General features: G+C 57.8%; 1 protein-coding gene across 2 annotated transcripts in view; it reads left to right on the forward strand.

Annotated features, from left to right (window-relative positions):
* Nucleotides 1–19,016, forward strand: part of AHRR (aryl hydrocarbon receptor repressor) — an 84,637-nt gene that overhangs the window by 14,365 nt on the left and 51,256 nt on the right. For both annotated transcript variants that reach the window (XM_059173541.1, XM_059173540.1), the window contains exon 3: nucleotides 4,365–4,546. In XM_059173541.1, coding sequence (XP_059029524.1) covers nucleotides 4,365–4,546 — 182 coding nt within the window. The remainder of the gene's footprint in view (nucleotides 1–4,364; nucleotides 4,547–19,016) is intronic.

Genomic DNA, 19,016 nt, shown 5'->3' on the forward strand with positions numbered 1-19,016 from the left:
AAATGGAATCATGCACCATGGTCTTGAGATTCACTGGCGGCTGGCGTGCCCCGAGTGTGCTCCCATTTCCAGCCAAGCAGGGCAGCTGCGTCCAGACGCCCCACCTCACTCGGTCACCAGTGGGCCGACACTCCGGGCTCCCAGGTTTGGGCCGGTACCAGTGAAGGTGCCGTGAACGTTTATGGACAAGGCTTTGTGTGCGGTGGGATTTTTGACTTCGACAGCACAGGCCAGTTACTTTTGGGGAACCACTGCACTGCTCTCCAAGCCTCTGTGCCATCTGTGTCTCCGTGGGCTGCGGCCCGGCCTCGCGAGGCTCCCATCTGCCCTTCCTGAGCCCCAAGCGGAGCTGCGTGTCCTTTGTGGGCTGATTCATCACCCCCATTTCTTCTCTGGTGAAGTGTCTGTTTAAATAACTTGCCTTTCTTCATATTGGAGTTTCTGTTTTCTTGTTGGATTGTAGTACTTCTTCATGTGTTCTGGGTATAAGCTATTAGGGACACTTCCCCCAGTCTGTGGCGTCGCTTCTCATTTTGCTGTCTATCTTGTTTATTTTTTCAGTAATCTCTACTCGGAAGCTGGGGCTGGAGCTCCCAGCTGTGAGATCGAATCCTGCACACCTGCAGATGAGCACCAGGAGTCCCCTTCCCATGTTCTCAGTAGGGATTTTCAAAAGACATTAATAATATTGATGAGGATCAACTTATCAATTTTTTCTATTATGACTTTGAGCATGGATGTGTCTTCTGAGGGTCCTGGGACTGTCCCGAGGTCCCAAATATGCTGTCTTGTGTTTTCCTGCCAAGTTTTAGAGGAGGCTATAGATTGAGGTCTGTGGCCCTCTTTGAGTTGATTCTGGGGAGTCGTGTGAGGTGAGGCCTGGTGCTCACCTACGTTCATGGGCGTCTGGTTCACCAGCCCCATTTCCTGAAAGGACTTTCTTTCCCTATTGGACTCCATGATGTCTTTGTCAAATGAGTTGGCCAAAGATAAGTGGGTTTGTTTCTAGAGTCCCTGCTCTGGTCCCTGCTGTAGACTTCTGTCTTTCCCGTAACACGAAGCCGTCTTGAATGTTGTAGATTTAGAGAAAGCTTAAAATCAAAAGGACAGTCCTTTAATTGTTCTTCTTCAATTGGCTTCCCTGGTCCTTCGTGCTTCCATGTACCTTTTAGGATGAGCCTGTCAGTTTCTGGGAAAAAGCCCTGCTGGCATTGTAACTGTGAGTGCGTTGAACCTGTCCAGGAGGTCGGTTGGGGAGCTCCCCCCCATTCTTCCAGGTCTTCTCTTTTGCTTCCATCGGAGACAGCGGCGGCTGTCTCGTGCTGCTGATGGCACTGATCTCTCGTCCCCTGTCCCTTCCTGCTGAGTCTCTGCCCAGGGACTTGGCGCTTCCTCCTTGGGCCCCTGGGCCTGTGCCTGAGGCCAGCCTGGCAGGGCGCTCCCCCTGCACGTGGGCCTGGGGTAGGAGGGTTCCCGGTCTGGCCCCTGGGGCCGGGGAGAGGGCTGATAGGGACGCGTCAGGGGCAGCCGGGGCCGCGAGACACTCTGAAGGTGCCCTTCCAGCACCCGACCCTCCAGCAGGCGCCCCATGGGAATGGGGTCGGGGTGGGGAGCAGTCACCACTCAGCTCACTCTCGGGCAAGGCTGAAAGGGAGGCTCCCCCCGCCCCCAGCCCTCCACAGACGTGACATTTCAGCGGGGGCCATCTGCCCATCTCCCGTGGCCTCCCCCTCCGAACCCCGCACCTGCCCCGGGTACTGCCCTGTCTCTGGGGAGACCTTGGGTGTCTTTCACTGGCGGTGGCGGGGCCGGGGGCTCTCTTTCCACCAGCAGGCGCCGGCCCTGCTGGAGATGCTCTTGGTCCCCAGGACTCCTGCCGGTTTACGCGGAGGCCGGCTGCATGAGGGATTCGAGGCAAGTGCCTCATTAAGGAAGAAACCCAGCGGAAAATGAAAGACTGGGCAAAATACCTGTACATAGCACACTGGTCAAGGACTTGCATCTGGAAGATAAAGGACCCCGTAACCGGACACGAAGAAGACAACCCAGAGCGGCCTGGGGGGCCCAGTGGTGGAGCGTCCGCCTTCGGCTCAGGTCACGGTCCCAGGGTCCTGGGACGGAGCCCCGCGTCGGGCTCCCTGCTCAGCGCGGAGCCTGCTTCTCCCTCTCCCACTCCCCCTGCTGTGCTCCCTCTCTCGCTGTGTCTCTCTGTCACGTAAATGAATCTTTAAAAGAAGGGAGGGAGGAAGGAGAAGAGAAGAGAAGAAAAAGAAAAAGACGACCCATGAGAAAAAGGGCAGAAGACTCTGGTAGACATTTCTGCACAGACACCTGTGGGAAGACGCGCTGCACTGCTGGTCGTCAGAGGAGCCCAGATGAGGCTGCGGTGAGATGCTGTCCCTCCTGTGCAAACAGTCGCTCTGTGGGAGAAGGAAAACAGCGTGTCACGGAGGAGCCGGACCACGGGGTGTTGGTGGGCAGCTGCTGCGGCCTGAGAGCAGAGTGGGGTTCACACACAGTCTTTGCTCGAGCGTCTCTGCAGCATTCTGGACGGTGCCCTGAGCCCGTCCTCTGGGGAGCGGGGATGTGCAGTGCGGTCTGTCCATGCCGCCGGGAGGGGGATCCACGTCCCAACCAGTGTCACACCACAGTGGATCCAGAAACACGATGTACATGGAAGATGCCGGACACAAACGGTCTCCCACTGTGGGACTCCAGGTGCATGAACAGTCTGGGACTGCCGACCATGGAGACGTTCGGCCGCTGGGGGTCTCCGGGGGCTGGTGGTGAGTGGGTGCAGGAGTTTATTTGGGCAATGGAATGTTTTGGACTTGCTAGAGTTGTGGCTACGCAACACTGTGAAAGTCCATTTTGAAATGGTTAGTGTTATGTGAATTATACCTCAAAAGAACAAAACCAAGGGGTGCCTGGGTGGCTCAGTGGGTTAAACCTCTGCCTTCGGCTCAGGTCATGATCCCGGGGTCCTGGGATCGAGCCCCGCATTGGGCTCTCTGCTCAGCGGGGAGCCTGCTTCCCCTCTCTGTGCCGGCCTCTCTGCCTACTTGTGATCTCTGTCTGTCAAATAAATAAAATCTTTAAAAAACAAAAAACAACAAAAAAACACCAAGAACAGGAATGAAAAGAGGGACAAAGATGTGGCCTCGGGCCGGAGCGGCAGACTTTCATGTGCTTTCTGTGGTCTGGGCCCTCACACTCTGCAAAGCAGGTTTGTGCTTGGGGTCTCCTGACAGACAGACTGTTCGACCTCTCCATCCTCATGACAAGGAGGAACTTTCGGCCAGAAGACACTCCAGCCCCTAGAAGCAGCAGGAGCCCTCACGCCAGCCAGGTGCCGTGCCCCAGGGAGGGATGGCCCTGGGAGCCAGGCCGGCCCGTTCCCGAGCCTGCCGGCGGCCCTCCCCATGCCAGCTACTGGACCCGACTCATTTGGCTTCAGATGCTTTTGTGTGCGTAATGTTTACGAAGGGCCTGTAGACGAAGGGAATGTCATCCGGGGGCCTCAGACAGGCGGATGAGGGAGGTCACTGGGAAGCGGCTGGGGTCTGGGGTCAGCTCTGTTCCGTGAGGGGGTGGTGGGCAGGGAAACCGGGGCCAGGGGAATTCCCCTGTGGGGGAGAGTGGCTCGGTCGTGGGACCCAGGGCTCCAGCCGCCCCCCCCCCGGCACAGCCCATGACCTCACGGCCTCCGATGGGCGAGTGGGGCGGGCAGGACGGCGCCCAGGCGTCCTCCGCGATGACTCTTTCCTCCGACCCTTTCTGCCCTGCGGCCCGAGGGGCTGGTCGCACCAGCACCGCAGGTCCTAACAAGGTCATTGGTTAAAGCTGAGCACGTGCAACCGGGGCCAGGGTCCTCCTCCGCTCCGGGGAAGGTGCACACAGAGAGGTCAGGAAGTTTGCCGGAGCCACACAGCTGGCTCGCAGCCGTGCTCCCGAGAGGCCTGCCCACTCCGGAAGCGCCCCTCTCGGTGATGGGGCCCCCGCAACCTCGTGTGCACAGGGTCAGGAGACTTTTTTTAAATGTTTGTATTTATTTATTTGTCAGAGACAGAGAGAGGATGAGCGGAATCTTGGGGCAGGAGAGGGAGAAGCAGGCTTCCTGCTGAGCAGGGAGCCCGACGCGGGGCTCGATCCCAGGACCCTAGGGCCACCACCTGAGCTGAAGGCAGGCGTCCAGCCCACCAAGCCACAGGCGTCCCAGCATCAGGGACTTTTGTCCTTCTCAGTGCCTTTTTCATTTAGAAGCTGATTGCACTGTAAGGTCACTTCTAGGGACGGGTTTGCAGCTCGCGGGGGACGGACGCTGGTGGGGAGCCCCGAGTCTAACTGTGCGTGCTTCCCCACAGGAGGCCAGCCACGGGGGCCGAGAAGTCAAACCCTTCCAAGCGGCACCGGGACCGCCTCAACGCCGAGCTGGACCATCTGGCCAGCCTGCTGCCACTCCCTCCCGACATCGTGTCGAAGCTGGACAAGCTTTCTGTCCTGCGTCTCAGCGTCAGCTACCTTCGCGTGAAGAGCTTCTTCCAAGGTGAGTCTCTCGCCTGCGCCCACGTGTGCCCGTCTGGTTATCTCCTGTGTCCATGTGTGTGTGTCTGGGAGTCACCTGTGCCCACGTGCTCCCAGCTGGGGGTCACCCGTGCCCACCTGGGACTCACCTGGGTCCCCCCACTTGGTTGGGACGGGCCAGTTTGCACCCCTGTCTTCGGGGGTCAGTCAGAGGAGCGGTCACTGAAGGCTGAGGAGCCAGAGCGGCCCTGCGGGAGGGGCTTTGGAGGGCCAGGTGCGTCTTCGTGGGGCAGCAGCACGGCACTGAGCTCAGGAGGCCATGTTCCCCTTTTAGCCGGCGTAGCTGTCAGGCAGCCAACCTCCTGTGTTGTTGCTTCGCGTGTCCTGGGGCTGCTGTGACCAGCCCCTCTGCTAAGGGGTGCCAGGCGTGTCAGACCCTCGCTGCCACTGTGTGTGGGGAGCTCTCCTCCATCAGATGCTCTGGGCCGGGCTTCTCCCTGTGGGCTGGCTCAGGTCCTGGGGGAGAAAAGGGACTGTCCCCACCCTACTTCAGAGCTTGTGACTGTCGCCGTCATCTCGAATGAAGTCTGAACTTCTTACAAAATCATGACCTACTCCGTGTCTTTGGGAGTCAGGGAAATGCATGAGTGAAGTGGGGGGGGGGGTGCTGGGGAGGGGCGGGGGCTGCGGCCAAGCCGAGTCCGGTCTCTGCCTGGAGACTGCGGGGTCGACCTCCGCATGGCTTCGCGTCGCTAACAAGATGCCTGGGGCTGCAGTGAGGCCATCTGGCCGAGGCCCTGGGCCGGCGTGAACCCCGGCGTGAACCCCGGTGTGAACCCCAGCGTGCCCCACCTCCACACGTCGGGGAGCGGCTGGCAATGTGACGGGCCAGGCCCGGACTCCTTGTGGACCCAGACGTGTCTGAGGGGTGACTCAGCCGCTTTGTGTTGCCCCCAGGAGAGGGAGGGCAGTTTTCCTGAGGACTCAGCCTGTCCTCAACCCCGACTTCCTCCGGAGACCGTTGTGAGGGAAGGTGAGGGTCTGTGGAGAACTCTGCCTGGTGCGTGCAGTGGGCTCCCCACCGTGGCCTTCGTTTCTCTTACAGACCCTCTGACCGCAGCTGGCCTCAGAGAGCCTGCTCTGCGTGTGAGGGCTCTACACGGGGCTCCCTCCCACCTCCCGCTGATGTCCAGAATCTGGGAGCCCACTCACGTATGCCCTTACTCTGCTCTGGGCTGGTCGCCAGCCGTGATGGAAAGGCTACCTGCCATGGAGGCGAGGCCGCCCACACGAGGCCGGGTGGCCATCGGGTCTGCTGGGATAGGGGTGGTCCTGGGGACTGGGAGCCACGACATCGGCCATGCCAGAACCTCTCTAGGGCAGCCCCGTCCCCTGGGCCCCCATGCTTCCCCGTGCTACCTACATCTTTCATCCCTGACACGGGCCTGTGGGACTTCCCACAGCCCAGGCCTGGGGTTCACCAGCTCTCAGCTGGCGGACTTCTCAGGGGTGGTGAGGGGCAGGTATTAATCGCAGGCTGCGCTGAGGCAGCCCCCACCCCAGGCTGTCAAGTGTTGGGCCCCTCATTGCCAAGGACCTGCATCTGGATGGAGACTCCTGGGTCAGGGCCCCTTCCCGGGGGACAGAAGGATTCAGTTCCCCTTCCAGTGGTGCTGGGGGATCCCCAGGCCCTCAGGCGACAGTGCCTGGTGCCCCCCCTGGCCTCCACCAAGAGCCCCTCGTGGCTTTCTTTCCTCCATGGGGAGCTATATGCCGGGCAGATTGCTGTCCCGGAGCCTCCTCCCGCAGGTCACGTTCACCACCGCATGTGAATGCTGTCGGCATTGTCCTGTGCAGTGTCCACACGTCTGGCTCCTGCCTCTCTCTGGAAAGCTCTGGTGTCCAGGGTTTGGGGTTCTCGGTTGCCCGCGGCCTCAGGTCTCTGATGGGCCAAGAACACCCATATATCAGAAGGTGGTACCACACTGCGCTTTACGGTGGGACAGTATCCTTCCCAGCTTCCGTGTTCTGAGCAGAAGTTGAGAGTAACAGCTCCTCAGGGGTTTTGAATTACTTTTTAAAATGAAGAATCAGCAGTGAGCCAGCCAGTGGGGCCTCCAAGTGCACTGAGCCAGCTATGGGCTCAGTGCCGGTGACTGGTCCTGGGCGCTTCCAGGAGATTAGGGACTGTGCCCAGGTTTCTGTACCTGGGGGGGGCACTGTCCAGATGTCCCACAGGCCCCTCCTCGTGCCCCCTTGGGGAGGCCTCGGCCCCGTTCCCAGGGCTTTTTGGCCAGTCCGTCTAAGGTCAGTTTGCTGGGGTGAGTCGGGACATGTTAGCAGTTGTGCAGCACAAGAAGGTCTGTGATGTGATGAGGGAGAGAGGCGTGCAAAGTGTGGTGGAGAGCCGTGGTCCCCAGACCAGCCTTGGTGAGGTGCTTCTAGCACTACTGGTGACTCCAACTCCCACTGAGGCCCATTTGGACAGGGGGGGGCCGGGTTTGGGACCACCTGGGGTGGGGCTGGTGGCTTGCCTCCTCCCGCTGGCACAGCCTCGCCGACCTGACCTCCTGCCCGGGCGGTTGGGTAGGGACTGGGTCACCTCTTCTCTGGACGGATCTAGCTGTGCCAGCCAGGCCAGGCTTGGTGGGCTCAGAAAGACCCCAACCCAGAGTTCCCAAGAGTCTAGGCAGCTGTCCCAGTACCTGCCTGAAGGCCTCGCTCTTCTTAACCAGATGCTACCCCCCACCTCCCGCTGATGCAGGCGATGGCCTCCAGGTCATCTGAGCCCACGGGCCCATCGAGGTCCTGGGGCAGGCCTGTGAGGTCCAGCTCACTGCTACGTGGCCGCCGTCCTGGCTGGCTGTCAAAACAAACTTGATTTCTCCACCATGCCTTTTCTACCAAGGATTCTAAAGTTTGTGATCCCTTCAAGCTGTGCATTGTAGAGGAAATTCTAGAAACTTTCTGGGTTCATTTCCACTGTGCAGTGAGAAAAAAAATCAGGCTACAAAAATTGGATCTTAATCTGCACTTCCTGACTGAGAAATGGGCGAGTTAATTTCATTAAAGCTTCCATAAAACCTTACCTTTGGGAAGGACAGGACCTGGAGCGTTTCAGTGTCCAAGGGTAATGAGGCCTCAAAATCCGCCTGTAATGTTGACTCTCATGTTGGCGTTGGAGGGTTTGTGGAAGCAGCAGGGTCTTCAAATTTTACTTATCTGGTTTCTGCACGGGCGGTGGGCCAGTGCTTCCGTTAACCCCTCTGCTCCCACACAAGACTGGGATTTTCCACTATTGTGAATGTCACTGTTCACAAAATAGGAAACTGAGAGCTGACAGACGGCGGGCAGGCAGGGCAAGAGGAGAAGCAGAAAGGGCCCTTGTGGTGGGGCCTGACCAAAGCTGGTTCCTCCAGGATGGAGAGTCCCAGCACCCCATCCCTTATGCCCAGGGGTCCATCAGGGCCCTTCTCCCCAGGTAGAAGCCCGGCAGCGTGGGCTCCTCCGGGGTCTCGCTGGCCAGAGGGACAAGGTCCTGTGGTGGAGAAGCACTGCTCATGGGTGACGGAGAGCCCGAGGTCTGCCTGCTGCGTCCAGCCTGTGCGTCTTGCTGACGGGAGCATCGAACACAGACGGGTGTCAGAGAGGGCGAGCGGACAGCACCAACAAACAGCCCAGGGAGGAGGGGAAGGGGAGAAGGAGTTCTGGCTCTCGGTGGGAACGTGGAGCTCTCTCGCCCTGGGACAGGGCAGCCCGTGCACCTCCGCTGGGCCTCCCTGCCATTCACGAGCTCTGTGCTCAGCCCGTGGGGTCTGGTTCCGCACACACGCCGTGGAGTCTGGCAGGGGTGGGTATGAGCCCTGTCCCCCCCAGGGGAGGCTGTGTCCAGAGCCTCAAGGGAGGCCGGGCTGGTGAAGCAGGTTCAGGGGCAGCGCTTCTTTATGGTCTTGTCACGCACGGCGGAGCATGTGTTTACTGCACCTGCTTGCAGCTGTCGCTAAGCGTACCCTTCTCCCGGTGAGCCTGTCCCAGACTGGGTGTTCACACCCCTGGATGCACACCCTGAGCCCCTGACCCCATGTGGCTGTGTTCAGAGATGTTGCCTCTGGGAGTATTAAGGGTTAATCTGGCCGAGCGTGGACCCAACCCCACAGTGTCTATCTGAGCAAGAGTCACCAGAGGGCTCTCCCTGGGTCTGAACCGGGAAAGGAGCTTTCAGAAGACACGGAGTCTCCTGGCGCCCTGACCGGGAGCCCCAGCCTCCAGACTTGTGAGGGGAACCTGTCTGCTGTTCAGACACCGGGCATGATGTCGTCCGACGGCAGCCCCAGCTGACTGAGGGGGGCCAGGCGGGGGCAGCAGGGCCAGGACCTGCCTCCTCTCTCATGGGGAGCGTTGCCCGGCTTCACCCCCAGGGACGTGGACACGCTCACTGCCGCCGCCTCCCTGCTCGTCTGCTCCTAGAGCTGCCTTCCCTTACCCCTTCCTCTGCGTTGGCAGCTTTTCTGGAAGACAGCCCCCTGGGCATTTCCAGCAAAGACGCCGTCGCTCTGTGTCATTCGGGATGGAGCCCCAACACCTGTGCCACCGGCTTCTGAGCCCTGCTCCCAGCAGGCTCCCGTAGCAGTCATGGGTCACGCTGGGTGGTTCTCTGAGCCATTTTAGGTCTCCCGTCGGACCTAAGTTACTTCCAGGATGAGGAACCGACATCACTGGTCGGGGCCTGCACCGACGCGCTCCCGACACCCTCCCTCCGTCCTGGTTCTCACGTCAGCTCAGGACTGAGACGGAGCCAGAACTTGGGTCAACACAAGACAGCTTTGGTTTTTTCTTCCCCGCCCCAGCAAACACCAATTTTGTGGCTGCCCACCCCCCACCCTGCCCCGCTCCCCACTGCCAGCCCGGGAAGAACCAGGACAACCCCGATGTTTCTGGTCCAAAGAGTTCAGTGTCTCTCCCCTTAACCCCCAACACCCCTCCTCACCTGGGCTCCCTAGGCAGGCTGCGCTTGGTGTTAGCAGGATCTGTCTTTCCAGTGTGAGCTTCTCCCCGCCCTCGTCTAGGGCTGCCGCAGGCAGGAGGGCTGGTGCTCGGGTCGGGTTGGGTTGGGTGGTCGGCTGCTTCTCCTCGTGGTCCTGCGCCTGTCGTAGCTGTGGTTTCCTACCCTTCTGGTTCAGAGCAGCGGCGGGCAGAGAGGCGGGGGTCCAGTGGGGTCCCGTGTGGTCAGCATTGCCAGCAGGCAGGGCTCGGTGGGGAGCTGGGGGTCTTCTCCTACACCTGGTGCTCCGTCCTCTCCAGCTAGTGCCTGGCACCCGATTTCTTAGCCTCAGGTGTCATTCGGGGCCTCTAACCTCTTCTGTTGAGGCCCCTGCTCGTGTCTCCAGGAGGATTTGGAGGATTTGAGACATTCCAGGCCAGTTCTGGGGCACTGTGGCCCTCCCTGCTCTCCAGGAAGTGTACACTTTGGATACCCCCCAGGTCGGCAGGCGGCACTGACCACGATGGTGCCGCCTGGGTCCTGCCAGGAGCTTCTGGCCTTGGTCCTTAGCATTTCTTTCTTTCTTTCTTTCTTTCTTTTTTAAAGATTTCATGCATTTATTTGACAGACAGGGATCACAAAGCAGGCAGAGAGGCAGGTGGCAGGGGTGTGGGAGGCAGGCTCCCTGCTGAGCAGAGAGCACGACTAGGGGCTCGATCCCAGGACCCTGAGATCATGGCCTGAGCCGAAGGCAGAGGCTTTAACCCATGTCATTTGCATTTCTTGAGTGTAGAGAGACAGCAGCTCCCAGGGCCCCCACCAGCCCCAGCTGCCACATGGCAGGCCTTTGTAGAGGTCCTCAGGAAGCACCTCTCACGGGGCACAAGCTGAGGATAGAGAGCTCTCGCCAGCCTCCTTGGGCAGGTGGGGGCATTGGACTCACAGCACAGCCCCTCCAAGGAGACCCTCCTCCCAGGCTCGAGCATCCTCTCCTCTCACGGCTCCCTGGCCACCCTGCCCAAGTCCCCTGGAATCTCCTTTTGGGACTTGGATGTACATGGCACCCTGTTCTTTTGGGGCCTCCACTCTTGCAGACAGAACGAGTTCCGTAAGAACAACCTGTCACCAGGAGGACAACAGAAGAGCCGCCATGGTCCCTGTGCCCTGGCATGTGGAGTCTAGTGGAGAATTCTGTACCAAATTAATGGTTTTTCTGTTTCCAAAAGTACAATGGACCCATAACCAGTCAGTCTTTCTGCCGACAGACAACAATGCAAGGTAAATGGTCTGAAACCTGTTACGATGTATCAGTGCGACCGCAGGAAATTAAGGAATACTGAGAGACCAAAAGCTAAGCAAGGCCAAGGGGGTTGATAAGAGGAAATCTAAAGGCAGGCCTTGGGGGGAGGTGGGAGGAAGACCAGAGACGGGGGACTGGGTGGGCGGGCTGAAGTACATGCCGTACAGAACAGTAATTCTTTGTATGGTAGGAACAGAACCAGAGAGAGAGAATAAATTCCTAACCACAAAAGCAGGTAAAAGTGGAGAGAGACTTGAGGCACAGACGTCAGTGGTCCATGTGTCGATTTCCTGGGAAAGTTGGTGAGCTGATTCCTCACACAGTGTCCGGGTTAGTCATCAGGACGAGAGAACTGGGGTTTCCTCTCCAGCTAGTGTAGAGAGAAAGTAGAATGAGAAAATGCAGTCAATCAAAGAGAAAAAGAAAAGAGAGATATGGAAGCATGGAGTAGAAAACACAAAATCCCAGTTATGCCACAAATTACAATAAACGTGGATACACTGAACGTGCCGACTACAGGACAAGGGTCGTTGGAGCGCGTTGCTGCATCAGCTTACAAATGGCCTGGAAAGGTGCTAATGAAAGAAATCTGATGAATCCATTTTAATGTAAAAATTTGAATTTTGATTAAAAATATTACTGGAGGTCATGAGGGAGTCTCTAGATAATGATTTTAAAAATTTAAATCAGTTAAAATTTTAAATTGAAAAAATCTTATCAAGCAATAAAATAATTTAAAATTTGAGGGCTTCTAGTAACATGACCTTAGAAATACAAAACAGAAATTGACAGAACTATTCAGAAAAATACATGAATTCATCATCACAAAAGGTTTTAAATAATTCTTTCAGTATTTAATAAATCAAATAAATACAAATCAGTAAAGGTCCCAGGAGATTTCAATGATGCAAAAAAGTGAATCTAAAGGACACACTTAAAACACTGAAACTACAGAGTTCATGTCTTTTCAAACCCACATGACATTTGTAAATATACTGAAAACATATCAGTCCATAAAGCAGGTCTCAATAAATTTCAAAAGACAAAATTATGACAACTTCATGTTAAGACCTCAGTATGATTGAGCTGGAAGTCAGTAATAGAAAGATGACTTGAAAGCCTTTGTACTTGGGAATAAATAGACTTGTAGCTAACTCATAAATTAAAGAAGAAAGCATTATGGAAGGAAGAAAATATTCACAAATCAAAATGTATAGGATGCAGCTAAGGTAACCCTCAGATAGAAATGAACTTATGAGTTTGTATATAAAAAGTAAAAGTGGAAAATTAATGAACTACTTGGTTTAGTAGTTCTGATAAAGAAAAGTAAAATAAGGAGAGAGTCAAAGAAAGAAAATAATGCAGGGGAAGTGAAATACAGTAGAATCCATCCACAGTGATAGAACTTACAAAGATCTGATGAGACTGAATGGGGAGGAAAGAATCAGCAGTACAGGGGGCGCCTGGGGGGCTCAGTGGTTAAGCCTCTGCCTGCAGCTCAGGTCATGATCCCAGGGTCCTGGGATCGAGCCCCGCGTTGGGCTCTCTGCTCAGCCGCGAGCCTGCTTCCTCCTCCCTCTCTGCCTGCCTCTCTGCCTACTTGTGATCTCTGTCTCTCTCTCTCTCTCTCTGTTAAATAAATAAATAAATCTTTAAAAAAAAAAAAAAAAGAATCAGCAGTATGAGGATGTAGAGAGAACATGCTTCTAGATGCCACAGATATTTAAAAGGTAATTCGGAGGGGCATCTGGGTGGCTCAGTCAGTTAAGCATCTGACTTTGGCTCAGGTCATGATCATAGGGTCCTGGGATCAAGCCACACATCAGGCTCCCTGCTGAGTGGGGAGTCTCTTTGTCCCTCTGCCTCTCCCCTATTCATGCTTTCTCTCAAACAAATGAATAAAATATTTAAGAAAAGATAATTTGAGGTATTAAGAACAAATTTATGCCAATAAATTTGAAAACATAAGTGAACCCATGGCTGAAACTTTGGCTTGTTAAAATTAACTCAAGAGGAAATAAAAGCCCCAAATAGTCATATGACTAATAAAGAAGTTGAATCAGGGGGCACCTGGGTGACTCAGTCCATTAAGTGTCTGACTCTTGGTTTCTGCTCTGGTCCTGATCTCACTCACAGTCGTGAGATGGAGCCCTGTGTCGGGCTCCACACTCAGCACAGAGTCTGTCCCCCACCGTCTCCCTCCCCTCTGATCCTCCCCCTGCTCGTGCATGTGCACGTGCTCTCATAAACAAACAAACAAACAAATAAATCTTTTTTAAAAAATTGAGTCAATAGTTAAAATCTAGGCCTGGATGGTTTTAAAGCAATCTCCACCAAATATTAAAGGAAAAATCATTCCACTCTATACTGAATTCCTGTGGTGCTGCATTAGAATTAGAGGCTGTGGTGTAAGCTCATGGTTTTCAAAACATATAGACATAGATGTGTGTGTGTGTGTGTGTGTGTGTGTGTGTTTGCTCTGCCCTCTGGCAAAGGCCGGTGGAGCAGTGAGCACAGCTCCCATTCTGCTCTTGGTTTCTAGATGCTGCTCACCGACAAAGGAGCTCGGGCTTCCTGCTGGAGTCAGAGCAGGGACGGCACAGGTCAGCTTGGAGCACAGGTCTGGCTCAGGGTCAAGCCAAGGGTCCTGGGGCTCTGTGCTGTGCGCCGACTCTCGTTCTGGGTGGCACCCACGGCACATCTCATCTGGGTCATCTACTCCTTCAGTCTGGTCTAGCATCGTGCCGCCCCAGGCCCTGCCGGTCAGAGCTGACCTCCAACCTTGCCTGTGCGTACCTATGGAGGCAGATGGCGTGACCTCAGCTCTGCTCTTCCCCATGCTATGCCCAGAGGTCAGGGGCAGAGGGGAAGCAAGGGAGCTTAAAGCTCCCTGAATGGGGGGGAAAGAATCAACAGTATGGAGGACGTGACAAGGACGGATGCGTATCGATGCCACAGATATTTAAAGACCCAGGACCCTTGGCTCAACCTCGAGCCAGAAAGTGACCGCAGTGCTCAGAGAGGGTAAGAGACAAGCCACGGGACACAGCTATCCCAACAGGGCTCTCACTGGCCAAGTCTGGACCAGTTCATCATTAAAATGAATAAGGAGAGTAATAGTTCATGACCCAGTGAATAAAATAGGGTTCCATAAACGCACCTTGATACGAATGAATGAGTGAGTGGTGGGGCCGACTGCTGATAGGCAGGAGGAAGGGCTGTGGATAGGGGACTGGAGGCAGAGGGGCATCACAAAGTCAGTGGTCACTAACCATTGTAGCAATAACTCAGGCAGGAAATGTGCTAAAATCAGTGCATCAGAGTGGGGTCAGAAGTGGGATTATCGTGGTCTTAAAACTGTCTCCCAGCAAGGTACACATTCATGCCTAAGGAAGAGCTTAGAATGGAGAAACCAGCTGTCCCAGGCGACCAGCTCTGACCCCGCTGACGGCGGCGTGCACTGGGGTCATGTGTCACGCACCAGGAGGCAGAGAAAAACACGTTTTCTCTTGGGTCATGTTCCCGCTAAGGAGGGCTAGACCTTGGTCTAACCAGGAGGCAACAAACACACCCAGATGGTTTGCAGAGTAACTGGCGCTGGTCTTCAGGGTCAAGGTGCTGGAAGGTGGGCAGACCAAGGACACTGGGGACAGAGGGCCCCAGCTGAGAGGGTGTTTGTGGCACAGTCGGTGCAATCTCCAGGCAAACGGAATTTGTGCTGTCTCGGAGCGTCTCTGTAAGCTGGACATTGTCTCGGAACAGCACAGAAGCTGCGGGAGAGGAAACTAACCCTGGAAAGTTGCTCTGAGGCGTGCATCGTGGCCGCTCAGGAGCGGGACCAGGAGTGAGTCCCTGGGAGACTCGGGGGTGCTGGCGGGCAGGGGAGAGGCCGGGGCCGTGGCACACGCCTGCGTTTCTCAGGCAGGTTGTGTCGGCACTTGGCATCTTTGGGCGCCCAGTCCTTTGGTCAGGACAGACGAGTCAGCACTTCCCAGACTGGGTCTGACCGTGGGACGGGGCATTGTGCGGCGGGACGGGTGCTGTGGGGCACGAGGTGGGGCCACAGGGACTTCCCTGACAGCCCCGCACACCTGCTGGGCTCCCTGTCTCGCAGCCGAGCGCCCCCCCCCAGTCCCTCAGGCTCTTCAGATCCTTCCTTGGTGTGGCCCCCAGGCTGCGTCCCCCACCACACCCGTCCCGTCCCGCCGCCCCACACTGCTGGCACAGCCTCCTCAGGAGGGCAACCCCCAGAACAGGCAGGGATGCCCGTGCGAGCCCGTGAATGAGCCCGACCTGCGGAGGCCCCCGCGCACATGGCCTCCACTCCTTCCAGCCCGCAACTCTGGCCCGAGTGACGCCCGCTTGGTAGGAACCGCTCACTTCACCGTGACGCCGACGGTGACTCACACGCGAACTTCAAGTCGGGTTATTTGCAAAATCGAGGTTGTGTAACTGGAGGCTTCTTTATAAATTTATTATAAATCCATTCTTTATCCATGAATCAGATGTTCTCTGGCAGCTTGCTCCTCCCGGTCTTCGACCCCGGGGGCCTGTAGGTGCAGCACGGGGGCTGCTGGCCGAGAGGCCGCCGGGCATGCCCCCCGAGACTGGCGCTGCGGGGTCGCAGCCGCCCCCCCCAACCCTGGGGCTGTTGGCACCGTGGCCCTGCCCCGCGGCGCACATGGGGGTCTTCCCCTGCACACTGTGTGCTTAGTCCCCGACGGAGCATCTGACTTGAGAAGCAGCAGCTCCCTTTCCGGGCTTGTCTGGTTGGGCTTCACGGTTTCTGGAGCTCGTTCCTCCAGCCGTGCGGAGACTAAACCCGCTGCCCCGCGGCTCGACTGTTCCAGACCCTTCACACCGGGAGAGAGCCTGGGTCTGCCGCGGGCCGCGTTCCCTTTCCTGTTTCTTCCCGGAGACCTCTTTTTGGTTACGTCCTGCTCTGGGGACTGGAGGAAAGAGAGCATTTTCTCTGCATTTTCTCCGCAGAACGTGGGCCCCCGTTAGGCTGCGCGGCCCCGAAAGTGGTCACACGTGTTGTTTCCGGCGGAGACGGTCGGGGGGCCTGTGGCCTGTCTGCGGCGGCTCCGAGGAAACCCGCCTCCGGTGCTGCTTGTTGAGCCGTGGGGAAGTGTGACATCTCCCGCCGGCCTGCTGCCTTTTGGAAAGTGGGAGATCTCTGTAGAGAATCCCAGCGCGACGGCGTGCGTCTCACACTGCTCTGCTATTCTCCAAACGCGGTGCCTGCGAGAAACGTGCGTTTGCGAGAAACGTGCGTTTGTTCGTACTGCTGACGTTTTCCTTGCGTCCAGAACTTGAGGCTTTCGATGGCTGCTCTGGTCACTCCCCCCCACCTTGCGAGTCCCCACCTGCCCGGACACTTGCCCAGGGCTGTGGACTCCCTCCCCCGCGCAGAGCCGTCAAGACGCACCCCCACTGTGGGTCAGGGAAGGCCACAGAAAGGAGCCCTCCCTTCCTCCGACTCATGCTGTCCAGACCCCAGCACAGAGCGTCCTCGCCCGGGACCTGCTCCCTCTGTCCCCCGGCCTGGGTCTCACGCGCTGGGTCCACCCACCTGCTTGGCCAGCCTGACGCGGCGATGAGAGAGGCGAGTGTCCGCCCAGTGGGCCCTGCCTCTGGGGGCCCCTGTGTGTCATCATGAAATCATTTTGTCCCTCACAGAAGAGGACATGGCCTGGGTGGTCCTCACCGGTGTGGGGAGACATCCAGGCTCAGATGGAGGGACCCCTGGGGAGGGGAGGCCGGAGACTCGCCCCTGCTCTGTGCTGCCCACGGGGGGTCTCTTCTGGCTGTGCCCGCACCCCCAGTGGAATGCCGGTCCTGTGACCCTCCCCAGAAAGCCCCATTTGTCTGCAGAGTCGGAGCAGATCATGGATGGAGGCCCTTCACGGGGGGGCTGCGGGAAGAGAGCCCAGGGGAGCGGCACGCCGAGCCCTGCCTGTCTTCATGGGAGCCGTGAGAAAGTTTTGTGTGCCCCGCTCCGGGGGACAGGGCCAGCCCTCCTGCTCTGTGGGTATAGATGTCCCCGGAAGGGGAGAGCCCCGCCCCCAGGAGCAGCCTGACAGGCACTCTGTCCTGTGCAGCGGGGGCTGCCCGTCTTCTGGGGGCACTGGGGGTGCTCCAGGATCCTTATCGTCCGGGTCCCTCCCCAGACTCCTGCCCTGACCAGGCGCCTTTCCCCACACGCTGGGCGCCCCTGCTCTGCCCACTGTCCTCCCAAGGGCCTTCCGAGAGCCACTCTGTGCCCCGCGGCCCTCCCAGCCTGCCCCAACCCGGCTGCTCCCCACGGCTCATCTCCCCTCCAGGGCTGGAGGAGGCTGGGCTTATCGGGAGACCCCGGTGGTGTCCCAGCTCCCTCTGACCCTCCCTGGGCAGAAGCGGGCGAGCCCCTGACCCCAGAGCAGCACAGACCACAGGCCTCTGAAGGAGGGAGGTGAGCGGACCTGTCCTGGCCTCTGGGTGCAAGGCCAGCCTGTGCCACAGGTAGCGGGGCAGCCAGCACTCACCTCTGTGAGTAGTTCAACGCCCTTGAGGATCACTGTACCCCTTTCTTCCAGCACGGACGCCCCTTCCCCTCCAGAGGCCAACCGAGGAGTCCGTTGTTCAGTCCTTGGAAGGTGAAGGAAGAGATGACACCAGTGAGGCGCCGGCCGGTTCATTTGCTCTAGAAACAGCAGAGGGGTCTATAGACCCTGTTAGGGCGGACCTGTGCCCTCCAGGAGGGGCAGCGACACACCCACCACGGCCCTGCTCCTGGAAAGCATGCACTCCCCGCTGACTCTCTCTGCCGGGGCCTTGGTCTGGTTGGGGAGACTCAGTGTTGCGAGAGGCAGGCCAGCGCTGCGCAGGGCACCGTCCGCTTCTGGACACACGTGGGCCTGGGAGAAGCCTTGCGTTTGGCCCCAGAAGGGAGCCTGGAGGTGGGTGGAGCTGCTGACCTCCCCTCGCGGTGGACCCCACATGCTGCACCTGTCTGTCTGCAGGTGGGCGCCCTGACCCCTAGGGGCCTGCACGTGGCATATCAGGGGTGTTGGACCTGCTTTACAGGGGAGCGGTGGCTCCCGGGGCCTCTGCTCTAAGTAGTCTGCTCCCTCGGCTAAGCACGCCTCCCGAGGGGCCTGGACGGAGGTTAGCTTCTGATGAGACGTAGCTAGAAATAGAGGGTGCCCCTGCTTCCCCTCTGCCCCTGACCTCTGGGCGTAGCATGGGGAAGAGCAGAGCTGAGGTCACACCATCTGCCTCCATAGGTACACGCAGGCAAGGCTGGAGGTTGACCGGCAGGGCCTGGGGCGGCACGACGCTAGACCAGGCTGGAGGAGGAGATGACCCAGATGAGACGTGCCGTGGGTGCCACCCAGAGCACGAGAGTCGGTGCACAGCACAGAGCCCCAGGACCCGGGGCTCGACCCTAAAGTAGGGCCAGGCTTTACCAGGCATGTACTCCATGCAGCTGGTCTGTGGACATGGACCTGCCCACGCAGGACCTGCTTGTGGCCAGAACTGGGGTTTCAGTCCAGCCTCCAGTGGGGCCCCTGGCTTTTCTCTCCATCACCTGGGTGGCAGGAGTCCAGCCCCAACCCCTAGACAACTTCCTGCCTCCCACATTCAGTGTCCCTTCCGTCCTCGAGCACCTGTCCTGTCTGCCAAGGACTCGACTTCCCCCGAGCTGGGAACAAAGTGGCTGCCACCTTCTCAGCATCACAGCACCGTCCAGAGGCAGAGGTAGCGGAGTTTCCGAGCTTCTCCTCCACCAAGAACACTTGGCATCTCTCACTGGCCAGCCCCAGCACCACGACCTCAGAGCAGGCCCTGTGGTGGAATGCTGGGCCCCAGGGGCACGTGGTTTGGCCCACGCTGTGAGGGAAATGTCCCATGTGTGAGGGAAATGGAGGTCTCTTAGTGAGGAGGGGGGTGTGCTGGGTGGAGGCTGGCCAGGTGCAGGCAGACCCCGTCCAAGCCTTAAAGGGAAGCGGCCCCTTTCTTCTTAAACTCCCCCTGCTTCCCACCTGTGTGTATCCAAGAATGGCCACTGTCCCCACATGTCTCCAATTCTCTCTGCCCCAAATGGACTTTCTCAGGGATGTAAGAGATGGTTGAAGTGAGACGCCCTGGGGTCCTTGGGGACTCAGAGTTGGGGAGGAACTTAGAGGACAGAGCGGCGCTGCTTCCGTCAGGATTCAAGCCAAGCTG

The sequence above is a fragment of the Mustela lutreola genome, chromosome 5 (genome assembly GCF_030435805.1).
Source record: "Mustela lutreola isolate mMusLut2 chromosome 5, mMusLut2.pri, whole genome shotgun sequence".
Taxonomy (NCBI): Eukaryota; Metazoa; Chordata; class Mammalia; order Carnivora; family Mustelidae; genus Mustela; species Mustela lutreola.